At 42.2% G+C, this 18,865-nt stretch overlaps 1 protein-coding gene across 1 annotated transcript in view; it reads right to left on the bottom strand.

Annotated features, from left to right (window-relative positions):
* Positions 1–63: 63 nt before the first annotated feature.
* The window catches only part of itga9 (integrin, alpha 9), a 52,678-nt gene continuing 33,876 nt past the window's right edge, over positions 64–18,865 (bottom strand). The window contains exons 16-28 of the mRNA XM_034608847.1: positions 18,588–18,740; positions 17,604–17,680; positions 17,042–17,189; positions 11,929–12,015; positions 11,619–11,698; positions 11,374–11,457; positions 10,834–10,942; positions 10,623–10,730; positions 8,828–8,953; positions 8,521–8,640; positions 8,329–8,424; positions 4,356–4,475; positions 64–2,316 (exon numbers count right to left, since the gene is read on the bottom strand). Of these exons, the coding sequence (XP_034464738.1) occupies positions 2,218–2,316; positions 4,356–4,475; positions 8,329–8,424; positions 8,521–8,640; positions 8,828–8,953; positions 10,623–10,730; positions 10,834–10,942; positions 11,374–11,457; positions 11,619–11,698; positions 11,929–12,015; positions 17,042–17,189; positions 17,604–17,680; positions 18,588–18,740 (1,407 nt within the window). The 3' untranslated portion in view covers positions 64–2,217. The remainder of the gene's footprint in view (positions 2,317–4,355; positions 4,476–8,328; positions 8,425–8,520; positions 8,641–8,827; positions 8,954–10,622; positions 10,731–10,833; positions 10,943–11,373; positions 11,458–11,618; positions 11,699–11,928; positions 12,016–17,041; positions 17,190–17,603; positions 17,681–18,587; positions 18,741–18,865) is intronic.

The following is an 18,865-nucleotide window of genomic DNA, read 5'->3' as shown; positions in this document are numbered from 1 at the left end:
TTTACAGCAGAGCAGCCAGTAGAGAGCACCACACACCTTCAGAAAAAAACGGCAGACGGGAGCCATGAAATTTCACTCTAAAATTTATCAACAGATAAATACACAGCTCCCAACATGACTTTAAAAACATACAGCACACTATAATGGAAATGATATTCAGTGACAGTAGTATACTCAGAACAAACCCCCAAATAACGGTGAGATTAACATTGACAACAAACGAACATAACAAAACAAAATATAACCATCACAGTTAAAATTTTACCAAAAATGTCAAGTGTCGGTTCCTCTGCATACAAGTGTGGCATCGCTTTTACAGATGCAGAGGGAAGACGTGAATGTGTACAGTATATGCCATTGTGCCAGTGGAATTAAACGGTGAAATAAAGTGTATCGTATCAGTAAAAGATCCATTCAACACAATAGAGAGTGAAGCAATCATAGTGAGCCATAAAGTGACTTAGCACTGACGTCTTAAAATATACTTTTTTTTGTTCTTTGGCATTGCACATTTCAATCGGACTCAGGGCTGCTTCAAAATTACCCCAAAGTCCTGAGACTGCAGGTTTTCATTAAAAAAATTATGTTCTCATTTCATTATTTTGTAAATAAAGCTCTTTAACTGTATAAAATAGTTAATATTCTTTTTTGAGGGACATTTGATATAAACTTTAATTCATTGTGTTCTGCAAATGTATATTCACGATCTAGCCCAACGTTTAAAACACATAACAACCATGAACGATGATGAGCCACGGACTTTAGTGGTGGGCAGATTTTTCGGGCGCTGACATTCCTCCATGTTGACTTAAAATGAACGTTTCCCGTGAGCCCCAAAGAGCTCGTTTATGTGTAGTGATTGAGTGCAGCACATTCCCACCTATTTTTAGGGCATTAGTCATGCCATGGGCCCCTGAAAATGACTGTAGGTGGACTCCCATCACAGACTTTCATCTGGCCGGGGAGAGTAATGTATCTCATATTTCACGTCAAAGCCCAAGACCTAATAATATAATGGCCGAATTAAACAGTCGACTTAGCTGAAGTCTGGAAAGTTTTTTTTTTTCTTTTAGAAATAAACCATGATCAGGTCTTGTGTCTGGACATTTAGGGTTCCATCTAAAAAGCCAGCTGTATACCTGAGCAATAGTTCTTTGCAAAAGCAGCTTGAGCTCCAAAACCTTTTACGTTACATCCACTTCAACACCTACAAACAACTTAGTTAAAAGCGCGGCCAGAACAAATGGAATGCTAATGGAAGGTCGCAAACCTTGAAATGTGAACGGCGCCTTTTGCAGTTTAATTTACAACCCATCGCGCTGCATTTTCAGCCGTGGATAACACAGGAAACATTGGAAATAAAAAGTGTTAACGGAGAGCTCAGAAATAACAGAGGACTGTTGATTACTGCATCCTGAACAGGGGCCGAATGACCTCAGAGGGTGTTCTCTCTGGGCCTTCGCGGCCATGAGACAACTCTAAAAACACTGGTGGATGACATCAGGACACAGCGTCAATCATTGTGTGCGTGGGTGTAAAACAGAGAATTAGCTCAGTCCGACGATCTGTAGGAGGCAGGGGCGCCCAGATGTGTAGAAGAGATATCCATAAGCCGGAAACAGCACAGAAAAGATACAATCTTTCACTCTAATCATATACTATACTGGACAGGTCTTTGGCATAAAAAGTAAAGCTGAGAAGCCAAGGCATTCATTCTTATCAAACATCAGTGCTTTTAGGAAAACATACTGCAAGTATGTTTATAATGGCCTTCATAACCCCAGCTCTTCTCAAAGCCCAGTTTTATACAATATGGCTTAAAGTGAATGTATAAAAATAAATTTGCTATATAACGCAGCCCTGAGGGTTTTGTTGTCCACCAGTATTCATGCCGTCTCCGTACGGATGTGGGTCTCCATCAACAGCCACGCTCCGCTGGCTGGGAGTTACCTTCCTTTGAGATTAGCTGAATTCTGCAGCAAGTGTCCTCTGGTAAGCCACAATGTCACCTCAGAAGCCTGTTTCCTGGACCCCCACCCACAAAAAAATAAGTCAAGTCTCCAAATAAATATGGAGAATATTCTTCTCTTCCACATATGGAAGACTGAAGGGCCCGGTGCCACGGTTGCGGCTGGGCCTGCGAGACCCCGTGCTATTGGATCCTTCCCGACCCAATCCCTAATCGCTTTGGCTCCTCTGGGACCCCCAGTGCAGGTTTCAGTGATTCTTTTCCATCCAGTCCCAGCTCTCATCACTGTCCTTCCTGTTCTTCTCAGCCTCGATGATCTCTCTGTAGCGCCGACGGAAGAAACCCATCTGTGAAGGAATGAGAAGAGTAGTGGTGTTGGTAAAGGTGTATCTGTGGTCAGATCTGACTGCAGGGGTAAGAAACATGCAGTTTCATATTCCACCTTATTACCTACAAATCACATATATATTACATTAGTGCTGACCACTTTCCAAAGGGTATCATTACTTGTCAGGGTAGATTTTCCTCTCTTCAGGTGGTCAATGTTTTTTCAGACAAAACTGGATAATGTACAACCCAGAGCTCAACTGCTGGCTGATGTTATCACCCACTATTAACTTACCACAGGCACATTGATAATGGTAAATATGTTCAATTTAAATGATTAGTTTGACATTATGCTTAATTGCTTTTTTGCAGAGAGTTAGAATATTGTTTGTACAGACATGGGAATGATATTAATCACGTAGCTCTTGGACAGAGAACAAACAAGCATATTTCCCATAACGTTGAATTTTGGAGGATTAGAGCATATTTTAATCAAAACTCTCTGAAAAGCATATTCATGGAATCCTTATCAAAAATATTTATGCATTCTTGATAAAAAATATATTGTCTGATCCAGTGTATTAAGATTTTCATATTAAAAAGTTCTGTATTGGTCAGGCTACAGTGTGAAACTCTTTGTAAAATGTATGTTATCATGGGGGAACTGCTTCTCAAAGACTCACAACACATCCTTTTAACATCCTAAAAAATTTAAAATAAATATTAACTTATATCTTCATTACATTTCTGGACTCAAAACAGAAAAGATGCATGTGTTTTGTAAACTGATCACTGTGTGGTAAGTGCTGGAAGGGACTGTTGTTAAACCCTGTAATGGTGCATTCAGGTGCACTATGGCACATACGATTTATGATAATCAGCTGCAGAACAGAAAACGTTTTTTTCTTAGTCGTCTTCTGTATTTGATTTTCCATATCTTGTAAATGCAGTGTTCTTCAGCAGGTTACTGTTAGGAGTGACACTGAATGTAAATTGTTTATAACGGCCTTATTGCAGCTGCATAATTACAATAATGACATATCTATAATATAACTAAAGCAGCTCACATTGATGGATTATATTTTTCTTTAGGAGTAATATCCTATTGAGAAATATATGCAGGTTGAGATTTCTCCCGCAATGACAAACATGGAAAAGGAAATCAATTTAAAACCACCATGGCATGGCATGCTTTGATAAATGCCCAGCAGTGATGTAAAGCAGTCAATAGGCTAAACCATACAAAACCTCCTGCATGGATGGACACAATTCAACACCTTCCCCTGTAGAAATGTTCTGTTTCTCTAGGAATGTAATACTGTATTCTGATTTCCATTAAACACACCTACAACATGCATTTACAAAGTGTAATATAAAGGAGATATGAAGGGACAGATGAGCCAGTGGAGTCTTGGTGTGTATGTAAACAGAGCAGCCACACTGGGATGCCGTCTCCCTCACTACGACTCCATTCATTTACTGTATCTACATTTGGCTAAGTTTATTGATGCAGACCTGTACTCTCCTCAGGCATTTCCTGAAAAGAGCAATACAGGACATGTGCTGCTCTTGTAAGTGAGGTTTATTTTGGCAAGGTCCGAGGTTCGGGGGGGGGGAACGTATCCCAGGACCAACATTCCAAGGTTTAGTTGTGGTATTCCCAGTGGAAAATGAGGCAGTGCAAAAGAAAAGGAGTTTTGTGCTAACAGGGCCTCTGGACATCAGTGTAATTGCCGTTTCCCCTTCAGATTCTTCTTTCATGTGAGTGGCATGGTGTGAATTATAGTCCACTCTGTGATTTGTCCCTTTCACGGTTGTTAAAGGGCCGAGGCTCTCTTCTTCCCTTGCCTCCAGCTGTCTCTGTACAACTGTATACTGTGCTGACGTCTGATGGGAGTCACACACAGGGCTTCTGGCTGTGACACAAGTTTGTGACAACTGCATCTTATTTACTGTTGTAGCTTCAGCAAATTCTTATCAGAAAAACAAGCAGCGTTGTAAGTTTTCTGACTGAGGTTTTTGTGGGGGGGGGTGAATCTGTGCTCATGTGTTGCATTACCTTCCATAGTAGCACAGCTAACAGCAAAAAGATGAGGATTCCCACCAGCAGACTGATGGCAATGATCCAGCCCACTACGTAACCCCTTGGCTCCTGACTGTGCAGAGCCTCGAACACCAGCTGAAACACAACAAGACATCGGTCAGTGAGTGAGTCACACTCAAATACAACACACGCAGGCAGGGACACACACACACATCACAAGGAGAGGACATTAAGTCATGTGCTGCTAATGATGCAATGTAGTGCAACGATAACCAAACAACCAAAACACATTTGTTTCTGTCTGCTTTAGCTGGTGTCGAAACTCGTGACTTGATTCAACAGATGTAAAGAGAAAATACCATCATACATCAGGAAACTAATGGAATTTATTCAATAAAGAACACAATAAATTGATCCGTCATTCAAACAAAATTTTGTTTATTGTATACAATACCATGCTTCAAAGTAAATCTTTAACACACCCGGGTCAGGACAAGGGTTCTGTGATGACTTTTGTTCCACATGCAACACACAGCCAGTGTCAACATCTCTTAGCAGCACACACATATTTTCATTCACATTATTAGTAATGTTCTTTAATTACTCTGGCAGCATGGCTCTGATGATGGTTCTGACGGGCCACCACTTTGTTACAGGTTAAAATACTGGATCACAACAGCTCAAATGGATTACTGTAAAATGTTGTACACTCTTGGTCTCCAGAGGATGAATCTTGCTGACTTTGACACTCCCTTGACTTTTCATACAGATCTATTTTTGACTTTTTCCACTACTTTGGTTACAGGAGACATGTAATGCTCATATTCAGGTTTATCATTTTAATTTGGTTATTACTCGAAAAGGTTTACATGCTCTAATCACTCATCACTGTCTTCATACTGTCCACCGCTGCAGCTCCTCTTTTCAGCCTCTGTCTGAATCACTTGGTTTTACCTCCTGTCTCTTTAAGGACCCCCTCCCAAGAAGCCCAGCCTGCTCTGATTGACAAGCTGATCCACTCTGTTGTGATTGGTCAACTGTTCCAGCGCATGCAGGAAATGTTGGTCCCTGTCACTTTACCTGGCTTCATTAGGGGGCTAGCTAACAGAAGTATTGCCTGAACTACTGACGAGGTGTATTAAAAGCTTCAGGATTAGTGTTTTCTGTGGGGGAGAGGAGTTCAATTTACAGCAGTCTTTCAGCTTTTAAACTTTGTGGAATTTCTACATATATAATACACTAGAGGAAAGAGAAACTGAAAAAACCTTTCAGCACAAAAAAACATATTTATTCTAACATAATAGAGCCAGTTAATAAGCTTGGCCATTACTCTTTCATAGTACAGTGCCAAGTATTCATATGATCAGCGTAATTCATTCTAATAAATCATCCACTCCCTTTTTCAGTTTAGAGATGTCGTTAACATGATTGGTTGAAGCTGCTTCTGAGCATTATCTTGTCCAATCGGGAAGGTTGGGAAACTTTTAAAAATAGCTTGGTTCCATAATAAATAAGAGCTGCTTAGGCCTTTTCCCACGATGACATGAGTTAACACTGACCTCCAGTTAAATCCATCATGGACAGCTAGATAGATAGTGTAATGCTCAACAACAATGTCATTTAATAAACACAATAAATTCCAGCACTAGTGCTTTGATTTGTATTTATATCTTTTTTATGGCAGTCAAATGTTTGATTTTGGATTTCTACTTTAAAAAAGTTCTTTGCTGTTTGATATTTGTGTGCATTTGTCATTTACCAAACAAATACTGTCACCACTTAGTTTGATCTGATTGAATTAACAGTGGTTTGACTTGAGTGAAATATTGTATTACTCAGCACCACGGGTTATCCTGCACTGAATGGAAACTCCACATAGTATCATGGAATAGTTGTGTTAATTCACTCATGATCTTGAATAAAGGTAAATAATGTGCATTCTCACAAATGTCACTCACAAGCCTGCATAATATGTCACTGCAAACAGTAGAGGGACACTTTTAGCCGAGACTGAGGAACTGCACTGCTGCACTGCACACTGCACTGCTGCATGGGCTTTGAACACAAATGTGGCATGAGACGCCAACTGCGAGCCAAGACGAAACCGAGTGAAGATTAATCTCTGTTGAATGCTTTCCCACATTAACACCTCCCCCTGCCTCCGAGCGCTGGAATCTAACCGTTGTTATGGATGCCAAAGTGCTTGCGTGATCAAAAAAGATGAAAGCTCTGCCGGTCGTTGCTCTTTGACACCCGACTTTCCCAATTTAACATGTGACATCAGTTAATTCTGGGAATGTGTGGCTGAAAGTGAGGTTCATTCAACTCTGCTGTGTGATGCTAAGTTTGCAGCTCGCACACTTACAGCAAATACATATGGATTTACGTGGGTTTGTTTACATGTCATGGTCGATAAGGGGCGAGCGTGTTATTCTGCTGAAAATCAGCAGGCTTGCTGAGAGCAACACGAGCAGGGACCACAAATCATACTTTGCAGTGTGTATTCAAGCCAGTAGGGATCCTGAGGTATATAGTCAGTGGAATGAGCACACTTATTGTGTGCTGAGAGAGTGGCATGGTTTGGATGTATTCATAGCAGGTCAGAACTTTCCGGGCCCGTCTGGAGCTCAGGGTCAGCAGAGCTGCGGGCCGGTCAGCACCCTAATCACTTATGGGATCCCACTGAGAGCGCACTGGGTGCTCAGTGTAATCATCGCATCTGATCTGCTGGGCCATTCAATCACTCAGCAAACAACAGTGGGGGCAGGGTCTGTCCTTGAGCACAGCTGAGGGCCCCGAAAACAGCCAATGGAAGTGGCACCATACATTATACCCACAGTTCCCAGCTGTTCCCTGGGATCACATCCTTGTGCAGAGTGAAGCACATCAGCGGCTCGAGGAATGTTTAACCACAGTCGTATAGACTGTACTTATAAAAATAAATATGCCTTATATGTGCTTATTGATGTGGTGAGGTCCGAGCCCCAACCTGCCCTGGTACAGTGCCTTTGAGCAAGGCACAATTGTTTTGCCAGCTGCTGCAGTTTTGCCCTGTGTCTTAACCTGTGACTTTAGCCAAGAAAAAAAATGGCAATGTAATTGATTTAATCCAAGGTTTAAAGGTTCAGTTCACTCAAATTAGACAAACACAATTTCTCACTTACCTTTAGTGGATTTAATTTAGTTTTATTTTGCCAAGTTGTGAGACATAATCACAGTAAACAGTTCTAATGGAACCATTTTCTACCAAATAAATAGTTACCATGAACACAGGAATTTGTGTGCATTATTCAGGGTAACAAAGGGTGAAATCTAAGTGTAGTTTAGAGCGGCAAAAGCACAATTCCATTTATCTGTATTGAATTGGCCAGGACAGCTTTAAGACACAGTAATGTTGACATATTGTAATCTTAAAAACTCAATATGGTGGACCTGTTAGAAAACAATTGCAAATTAACACAGACAGGGAGCTAACTAAGTCTAATATTTATTGTCCTATTAGCTACTGTTCTGGTTTTCATCGATTCCCGGGAAAAACATCAAGCAGCTGAATGCTCTGCTTTATTCACCAGCTAATCTGATTTAGTCTCTGTGTGCTGTTTGGTGCTTGACAGATTGTGTTTTTTAGTGTCTGTCTATCTTTAAACAGTTGTGCTGTTGGTTATGAGGTGGATGAAAGCATTGCAAGTGTCTGAAAACAATAAAATTAAATAAATGAGCTGAAAAGTGCAATAAGGTTAATAAGACCTGAAGGTAACTGTAGAATGTGGTAATAATTCTCTTATTACACATAGTCACATATGTGTCACGTAGTCTGAGCCATTGTTATTGTTAAAAAATATCTATTAGAGCAGCTTCAAATACTTTTTGCATAGTAAAACCTGCTTTTTGATGCTCTGGAGATACATCACAGTCATTTGGGTGCATAATTAGCATTAGTACTATTGCTGTCAGTGTAGGTAGATGCATTGGCTGATGATATACTCACAGAAATGTCCTCTGACAGACCATTTGGCACCTCCACTGCCCTGTCATTGACTTGCACACTGCCCCTCGTCACAAACTGGATCACTGAGGAGCTGTCCTGTGGGTTAACAGAGGTAGGATCACTGTAGCTCTAAGATATCACAACTAAATGTCCTAAAAACTAAATGTATCAAGCCAGTGACACGCCTCTTACCCTCTTAAGAATTTCAGTGTTAAGCAGAAGTTTCATATCTATGCTCAAAGCTTCTTCTTTTAACTGTGGACCCAGAGTGCAGGTGACCGTCATACACGCTCTTCCAGGTCGGTCACAGTCCTTTAAAAAAAAAAACACAGAGTAGGGAGAGTGAGGGGGAGAGCAGGAGAGGGTGTGTGGGAGAAAGAATGATGTGTGATAAACAGATGTTGTACTGCAAAAAAAATAGAAACGAAGAATTCTTCAGGGGGTGACAGTCCGTGAACTCTGAAATGTCAAAGTGCAAAGCGAGGAGCTGCATTTTTACCAAGACTTTGCGTCCTGATTTGGTGAAGAAGGCGAATATGGAGTGGAAGATGCTCTCTCTGTCCTGGGGGATGGTGCACGGTGTTGGGTTCCTGTGAGGGGTGCAGTTTCCTCGGCCATCAGCCACCTGCAACATGACAGTGGTAGAGAAAGAGTGAGCTGTGTTGACTTTAGGTAAAATCAATAGAATAGAACTCAGTAGAGTGCAGACCTCCGTCATAACCCAACAGTCCCCTTAAATTAAAACAGGCCTCATAGCTTGGGCCACATTACGTTTCTCAGCAACACATTATAGGTATAGTTACATTTACCAACGAGCGGCTGAAAAAAGCATTTACCCCTATGATACCACACAGATGTTTCATTTGGATCCACACGAAATTGCACACTCTCAATGTTGAAGAAAGTGATGAAAAATTACTGGATCTGACCAAAATTTTATGGATTCTTCCTTGGCCCATGTCCCATCCTTTCACCAAGTTTTGTGGAAATCAGTTTATTTGTTTTTGTGTAATCTTGCTCACAAACAAGCACAAACCAACCAAAAAACAAACAGAGAGGGGTGAAAACATAACCTCCTTGGCAGGATGGTGTGTGGCATGAAGGTGAAGGACAGCAGGACTTTTGTCACGGGGCAAAGATCGGTTTGTATTTGAGTTCAACACCAAAGATGTGGACACAAACACTTTTGTCACCTAAACTGGTCCAATCCCACTATTGTCACGAGTCTCTAGTGATCATAGGAAGTTCTCCCCAACAAGAAGCCTGTACCCCTCCCTGACAGATTTCCCATATGGAGTGATTTAGAGGTGTCTGCTTTTCTGCCCGAACCCCCCAGGGAACACTTCCCCTTTCCCTTCTTCCCAGTCTGACCTGAAGCTCCAGAGGTGGAAATCTGCTCCAGCCTTCCTCATTGTTTGCTCTGCTACCACCCAGCATGCCTGAGCTTTAATTACCTACACTTCCTCATGTCCTGCTTTCTGCCACCATTGTTGGTGTGAAGAGTCTTAGGCTACACTAACGTGAACCTTTGGTGAGATCCCCCCCACAAGCACAGTAAATAATGCAGAGTAAGCAAGAAAAACTAGAACATATAGAGCAACAGTCAGGAACTTGTATAGCATGTCCGAACAAACAGAGGTCTGTGTAGGTACGTAATAATATCTGGCAATAAAATATGAGTGTGCAACTGTCCAGTGCACCACAGGCTTGACGTGGTGTTAACAGTGTTTATGATGTGTGGTTCGAGGCTGGGGATGGTACGGGGCAGTAGCCAGCTCCGCAGGTGTCCCATTCCCGTTTCGTGCAAGCTGTCTGATCCCCTGAAAGTGATTCCAGATGGGCTCTAGGAGGGTGGGATACAGTCAACCCTGTCGGCCCATTCACAGCAAATACAATTAACAGCTTGAGCTCCCCCATGATCTACCTATATGAAAGGGCGCGAAGCAAGGGTTAAGAAAACATTTCAACCCAGCGGGAGTATTACGTTTCTTTATCTAAATGCAAATTGTTGTGAGACAAAATGGTTGCACAGCTTCAGTAGCAACGTCAACACTTTCACTTAAGATTTTCACTGGCCCGGTGGTGCCTCACACTGAGGTAATTGCCCGTGCCATAACACAGAGGCCAAGTTTAGCAGCTTTCTGTACTTAAAGGTGGAGTGGATACAAAGAGCTGTGCCATGAAAGGCATGAGCTGGAGGAATAAAAAAAATGTGGCTGCCTGCAGGTGAGTAAACTAATAAATAAGGATTTGGGCGGGATAAATAATGTAGATAGACTGCTGTTGGCATCCACCTGTGTTTCTATGACGTGGAACATATCAGCTCCGCTGCCAGCCAGCCGGTTGGGTATCCTGATGTCCACAGTGGAGCCAGGCAGCCGACTGGGCCCCTTGTTTATGGCCTGGAACCACATCACAAAGACACAGGGAGAGGGAAAGAGAAGTTATTATATATAAGAAACCGTAAAAATTTTGAAAATCCTATATACTCTGTGAAAGTTGTACCTGGAAAGTGAGATTAAGAGGCTGAAAGTTGCACTCCATGTCTTCCAGCTGGACGAAGCGCGAGGCGTCGATGGAATTTCCATAAACAAAGGAGCTTGGTGTCACCACGCTGCAGACAACAGTGTTCAGGAGAGAGATACCAGACGATACATTAACATTAAATAATACATTTTTACTCAAATGCACAATATATATCCTTTAAAACGCTTCATTAAAAAAATCTCTGGCTTCAGTCATGTTATTAGTTGGACAGCAGGGTTTTTCTTTAGGGCCTGAGATGTGAGTCAGATGTGTCCAGCTTTGCTCTAAAGCCTCCCCTCACTTTAAAGACAGCACACATTGCGGCCTTATCAGATGTCAGAGGTTCTGCTGGATTTGGGCTGTTTTACATCTCTCTCCCGTCTCTGTGAAGCAGGGCTACGATAAAGGCGCTCAGAGATAAGGCCTTTCAAGTTGATGTGCTCCATCCTGACAAAAGCACTCCCTCTCCTCCCAGCAGATGGGCAACCAGCTCCAGTCTGGAAACATTCTTGTTCTTACCCAGTAATAGTTGTGTCAGTCTCATGAACCAGAGGGATGGACAGATCCAAGCTGTTGTCGAAGAGCTTGTGCTCAGGGTTGGCGCTAAAACAAACAAGCATGAATAAAGTCATTCAGTATTTTTGTAAATCGATTCAAGTCCAGGATTAAATTCAGCAAACATCTATGGGGCGTAAAGTCGACACATTTATGGGGATAAATAAGCAATTTATTTGAAAAGAAACATATTTTGGTTGGATTCTTACCTTTTTGCTTGAACTAGGAACTGCAATGTGTCGTTTTCCCCAGAGACCTGACTTGTGTCATAAATTACTGCAAAATGATACTGAAGAGAAAAAGACAGAATAAACCAGGGTGTCATTGACTGTACTCTGGACTGTTTTCTGTATGTTTGCTGCAAGATACTGAATTTTCTTCCAGATGCACAAATGCTTTCACCAGGTGGCTTCTGCACAAAACTGCCACGCACTCTACCGTGATTATTACAGCAACCTCTTAAACTACGTGCAGGCATTTGTCAATTTAGTTCCAAGTCACTCACGCGTGTGTTCTTACCTTGGTCTGTGCTCTCATGAAGGGAAATCCCACGCTGCATTTGAGGAAGTCCAATTCAACGAGTTCACAGGAAATACCCTTCTCTTCCTGCAACAAGATAGATAGACATGGGAGTGATAAAGACAGACAGACTGGAGACAGAGTGGGTGACAATTGTGGAGACAGAAGACATGAAGAGGAAGAGACTCAGTAGACATGACGCAGACTGGGACAGAGCACAATCAGTTCGGATAACAGGAGAAAAGCTTTGGCAATGGCTTTGGATTGTGAACCAAATGCAAATCTCACAGTTCATGTCATTGACTACACTAGTGCAGTGTCTGTTTTAAACCTGCCTGTGTTAATGCTCCGGAGCTATGTCAGAATTATTCATTGTGATTAGTGAGTCCTCCTGAAACAGTTCAACAAAATACTGTCACTTTTTATTGTTAGTGTGCTGGAAGTTGTGTGCAAAGCTTTTTATAAACAATGGTGCAGAGTGAAAACTCTGTGTTTATCCTACCTGGTTTATTTGCAATGAAGATTTTATAGTCAACGTTTTTCATAAAATGAAACAGAATTTGCCTTATTACTGTTTTATAAGTGTTGCTTATAAGTTTGAATGATTTACTGAGCTGGTGTTATTTTTTGCATATATTCCACGTTGGCTATTTCAGAGGTGAGTTAAGCATCTGAAACAATCATCAGAACCAAGTTCACAACCTTCCAAAATAAAAGTTCTGCAATTCAACTCGATAGAAACCATTGCAGGAACAAAACAAACGTTGTGCTCTTACTTTGTAGAGACAGTGCTAAAGAGGAAGTGATTCAATGAATGTTGCAGCCATGACGATCAGCATCTGAGACTCCTGTGAATATTGAACTTGTCCAAATCACACCAAATCTGACAGACGTTGTGGAATTAGAAGGTAGATATACATGACAAAAAGCAACAGTCTTCTGCTGCAGCTTTAAAAAAGTGCACATAGACACACCCCGGACACCATTTACAGTATAAGCAAAGTTTAAAGTTAGAAAAAAAAACCTCCACGTGTTAAAGAATAGGGCCTCATATCACATTGAAGTTCCAAATTAGGTTAAATGAAGAATGTACAGAGCAGTGATGGCACACACACTTCCTAGCAGGAGGATAATTGGCCGGCCTCCAGGCTGTGTGTTTGGAAGCTTGTCTAAACAAAATGGAGCTTCACCGGCTGCGCTGTGTAAACACTCGGGCCTTGACCCTGCGAGGGGTAAGAATTCTTTTAGCGAGAGAGTCCGCTGAGAGACTGTCAGCTGAGCTCGTGTGCTGGGAGCAGGGAAAGAGGGCAGCGATACTTTAAAAAACAAAGAAAAGAATAGAAAAGTAAAGAAGAGACAGATGGGTGCTTCTGGAAGATTTAGTAAGGGGCTTAAGGTAAGTCATACAAAATGTCTGCGTTCTTGTTCCGCTGCCCAGTGTCAGCCTGTGTTTATAACATGTTTCCAAATGCGATAAAAAAAAAAAAAAAAAGAGGTGTGAAGGTTGTCTCTGCTGACATATCTAAAGGTGCACAGCATCATCTGCACTCCCATTCCCCTTATTCAGCAGATTCACAGGGTGTGGCTGTGCCTTCAATCTTCATTAAGTCATCTTAAAAAAGCAGCGTCAACCTTTTGCATGGAGACTAGAGCAAGACCCTCAGGGGGTGGTGGTGGTGGTGGTGGGGGGGTGACGGCTCACAACTGGCAATGATGGAATTTCCTCTATTTCCTGTATTCCTGCGTGCTGCTGTGCAAACACCGCCTGTCCCGTGGGTCTGGGCAGGATTGGGGAAGTCGGCCTGTTTACCCATCACCCACCTGACACCCACCCCCCCGAGAGGGAGCAGAGCACTCAGGACATGCAGTCAGTTTGTGTTGGGCCTCCAAATGACAAAGTCTGTTTGTTCAGCACTTCTTCACTTTCTTTCTCTTGCTCACTTTCCCTCTGTGTCAGGAACAGATGCATGCTGGGCTTTTCACAAATGGCAGCACCGTTAAATATCACAGCGGGATTGTTTACTTCTGCTCTGGTGTCAGCTGAAGCCTCTGCTGGAGCAGTGTGTCAGTGAGGATGACGATTCGCAGGAGGCCCACTCTCTGCATCTCCTGCTCCGTCACACAGACTGTATATAAAGATCTTATCTTGGCTTAGTCTTCATGCTCCATCCACTCTTTTTAGATCCGACATTGGTATTTGTAAATGTGGCTTTACTTTGCTCAACCTTTTCCAAATCTCAGTCATCCCCTTCTTTTATTTACCTTCTGCACACAGGTATATTTCTCAGCTGCATTCCCTATTTCTGGGCTTTTCACCACAATGCTCCAACTGATAAATCACCATGTGTCAGCAGCAGAACAAATGTTCAGACTCTACTCTACTCAAGTACAAGCTGTAATACCACAACATAATAATATTTGTTAAAAGGTCAAAGTCCTGTGTTTAAAATGTAGCACTAGTAAACAAAGGCATTATCAGCTAAATGCAGTATGTATTGGAGTATTAAAAGTAAAAGTACACTCATTTTGTTCTGCAGTATCTGATGAAGCTTTAAAAAAAACACTGAAAACAAATTTATTCTTTTGTCTCACCATGTGCACTGTAATGTTTGTTTTTGTCTTCCTGCTGCATGTTTTTTTATTGCATTTATTTATTATGTGTCACTACTTTCTGGTGTTATTTTATTTAGATGAAGCACTTCGTTATTTTGATCTGAGAAAACTGTTGTATTAAGTAAACTTTATCTTCTTGCTTGCTTATATTAAGGAAGAAGTCCCCTTATAGAGAGGTATATACAATATTTATACACCAATAGTTTTTATTGCTGAGTTGAGTTAATGAAAAACTAAACTAATGACTAATGTAATACTTACATGGAAGAAGAGAAAAAAGCTTTTTATTGGGTCAGTTTATGGATTTGTAATAGTTCTGTAATGTATAAAGTAAGTTAGAATTTCTTTTGATATTTCTTTCATGTATTCTATATGTAATACTGGAAGAAGATGTACTGTAGGTGTTTGTAAATTTGGGGGGTCTTGTGATACCAAGAAGAGATGGTTCGAATGCATTTGCATGACACAGAAACCTATAAATATCATGAAATTTACATTTGTCGAATATGACCCAGCTCATGTCACATTAACGTATCCACTTTTTTAACATCAAAGTGTAGTGGAGTATTAACCTCTGCCAGAAATACATCAGCACAAACATCAGGCCACAGCTCTGACTCTAAAACAACAGACGACTCAAATATTTCGGCGATAAAAAATGAAAACACAGGAGCTGGTGCGGGGGAGTGGAGGCTGTGGCTCCTGAAACCAATTCACCTCCGCAGCTCTCTGACAGCTTGTGTTGCAAGAACAACAGAGGAAATAACACGCCCCACTGTTGAGAGGACATGAGAGGAGAAGTCCACGCTCCGCTCACTAATGCAAGGGCCACAGGGGAGTAATGGGGCTGATGCTAACTTTCATTTCATAAGCTCGGGCTTCTCCAGCAGTAATTAGAAATTGTCTAACAAGAGCATATGGCAGCAAATCTGCTCGGTGGCCTCTTTGTCATCTCCTCACTTCCTGTCCCCTTTGTGCAGCAGGTCCGTCCTGACTTATCAGTTTCCCCAAACACAACAAAGCCTCTGTGGCTGCTGGAAACCCGACACTTAATGCGAGCCCGGGTAATTAGATTAGCTATGAAACTGAGACTGAAGCGCTGTTATTCTAATATTTGCCTGCAGCATGTATTCTATATAAATTCAATTTCAGCTTTGTTGGGGGGTTTTAAATCATGTCACGAGTTTGGCGCTTGACAGGGATGGTCCTATCCATCACTAGGGGGGGGCGAGCCAGCTGGAGGATAAACACGAGGTCCATTATGGGAAGGGGGGGGGGGCCCGCTGATGGATGTGGCCCCTACCCTCGAGTATCTGAGCTGCTGAACCCGTGCAGGGCGCTTTCTGACGTGGCGTCTCTCTCTGTCAGCTGTGAGCGGACCTGCTGCTGCTCTTTGCAACAAGTGAGCAAACAGACATGAGGCAGAGGCAGAGGCAGAGGTGGGCGCTGTGAAATCCATCCACACGCAGTGAAAGGAAAATCTATCAGGTTTAATGTGGGATGGTAGGGGGCAGATATTTCTTTAACAGAATGCTGGAGTTGTTCCGTTAGAGGTCGACGAGTGTGAGGAGCAGGTCTGATCAATACCTGGTAAACTTTGCAAACCTACGCCATTTGTCTTTTATGACTTTTTTGCTATGTCACCTTTGAGACCCCGACTTTATGAGGGGAGTTGATCCCATGGTGCTGGTGACCTCCAGGAAATAAAAGCCCAAACTTCCTACGTGAGTCACTCTCTCACTCTCCTACTCTCCAGCTTCCTTAGGTTTTGTTCTCATTGTATTTTAACTCCACATCCTTAATTTTGGTCGTTTGGTCAAGCCACCTTTCACACCTGTCAGTTTGGTTCAGACAAACTGAAAAGTCCAAGGGACCAAACAATGTGTGAAAGCCCCCTTCACAAATAATAATAGTTTCTATTCATTTACATCTGTGTCGTTTCCCACTTTTCGTCATGATCCCTGATCCGGGTTATGACAAGATGAATAACGACATTGGAACAGTGCCTGCATGAAGCTTGAGGTAATATAAAGTATGTGATTCGTTCTCATGCACACAGCTTGTATGTTTCAGACATGCTGCGTCTGTCTTGTTTGATTCAGAAAGCGTACGACAGGTCAGCCAGAGGAGCTGATGTCTGACATGCGACAGCTGCAGTTTCTGCTGCTGTGGCTGGCCTGCTCTTTATCCTTTCATCAGGGCTGCGTTTATGGCTCAGACATGGCTTTAAATCCAACTGTCCTCTCCCAGGTCTGTCCTTTTCTACGCTTCACTGTTTAGGCTGCGCTCCTGACATATAATCAGTCTTTTTTTTTTTTTTTAAATAAACCATCTTTGAGAAAAAATGGACATCCCCAGTGGGAAAAACTAAAGATATTCACCTGAGTGTGTAAAATACGGTTACGTGTAACATTTCTACTTTGGTTTCAGATTTCAGGAATTAACATGAGCACAAGAAAAAAAACAATAAACAGCTGATTCCCCAAGAGCCACAACTGACCTTCTGCCAGAAGTTGATGTAGAAGACCTCTCGGGAGAAGTTGAAGTAGATGTTGGTGTCGTAGGCGTCGTCTCCAGCGTTGGAGATGGTGAGGTTCAGAGAGACGTTCCTCACTCCGCCGAGGGCTAAGTGGGGTTTGCTGTACAGCCTGATGGGAAAATGAAGTAAACAATGTATTTCAGAAAATAAACAAACTGCTTATAAATAAATGTGGGATGTTAAAGGAGGACATTAAGCAAATATTTCTATTAAGGAGGCATCTGAGTTTGTTTTACTTTGAAGAGTAAACAAAGAGAAGTGATCTTCAAGTAGTAATATATGTTACAGCTGGTTACCATGACAGACGTAAACTTTTACTAAACTCTTTTTGTGGGAGCAGATGATCCACAACAAAAAGAAAGGGAACTCCCTAGCTATGGAAAAACATATGGATATCCTCCAAGCATGTGTCATGGTTCCACTACCCACACCCACATGGCCTATGACGTCAGCTTGCACTGGAAGAAAAGACAAAGGCAGAGAATTTAAACAGTGAAGTCAGAGGTTGTTGTGTTTTTTTTACCCAGAAAGCAACAGTTTCCCATGAAGCCTCAGGTCTGCAGCGCAGTCGTCTGACAGGCAGTTCTTCTCAAACCACGTCTGAAGAGGAAACAGCAAAGTACACAGTTCATATGAGCTCATGCTCACAACACACCAACTCCATGCTCAGACTAGGGGGCAGTGTTGTGTTGATGTTGGAGCCACGCAGCAGAAGGGCCAAGAATCTTTGACTCTCTCTTTTAATTAGTCGCAGGGTGGTCTTTGGTTTAAGGCTCAACCCTGAAAGGAAACTCGCAGTCGAGCGTTCGACTTCGATGACTTTCAGATAAATGGATTCTGTAGCTGCTGAGAGACGCAAATCCCGCCGCTTTAGCGAGAAGTGCAGACAGTGGGGGGAAACACATGTGGGGCAGGTTAGAGGTGGTTGCAAAGAAAATAAATGAACCGGTCTTTTTTGGATTCCACTCAAGAAAAGCTAACACAGACAATAATAAGCTGGTAACTAACACCGAATCATTATAACCTCAATTTTGAGCTATTTCCTTCATTCCTTCTGTGGTGCTGCAAGGTGTCAGGTGTGGGCGAGAAGTTCACGTTCAGAAGCAGCTGAGGTGATGAACTGTATCAGAGTTGATGGAAAGCAACTGGGATCCTCTGAATGCAAATCTTCTGATCTCAATCTTAATAAAAATGCAGAATGATACATTAGCTGGATGAAGAGGCTTTGGCTCGGGGGAAAGAAATCCTCTCTGATGCCTGTCTTGCTCAGAACAATAAATGAGCTACATGATATTGGGGCTAGAATGTTTTTTGTTCATAAATAACTATTAATACTGCAAATTTTTCTCAACGGGTTTTTTTTACTCTCAAACCCAAATTAAAAGAGATTTTTCAAGGTAAATTTTGAAATCACTCATCCTTACACATCTTTAAAACCTATTTTTCAGAAGCTACATTTAGAAGGTTTAGACATTGTATATTTATGTGCTACTGATCGGTATTTCACCTCATTCCTCACTGCAATCTTGTTTCCTTTCCTCCATCGCAGCACGGGCGTGAGCGCGGGCAGGTCTCGCTCCTGGTGTCCGGCCAGCACGTGCTTCCCCAGGCTGTACGCCACCTCGAACGTGATGGCGGTGAACACGTCCTTCACGTCTTTCTGCAGGGACCATATATACACAAAACTATTAAAACTAAGCTCTACCTCAAAGCAATAACTTGTAAGAGCCTGGGCGATTATAGCAATTTAACATCTTTCTCCAATTGACACTGGGCGCACACACA

The sequence above is a fragment of the Hippoglossus hippoglossus genome, chromosome 15 (genome assembly GCF_009819705.1).
Source record: "Hippoglossus hippoglossus isolate fHipHip1 chromosome 15, fHipHip1.pri, whole genome shotgun sequence".
NCBI classification, from domain to species: Eukaryota; Metazoa; Chordata; class Actinopteri; order Pleuronectiformes; family Pleuronectidae; genus Hippoglossus; species Hippoglossus hippoglossus.
The sequence above is the reverse complement of the archived record's forward strand: the minus strand, read 5'-3'. Positions and strand labels throughout refer to the sequence as shown.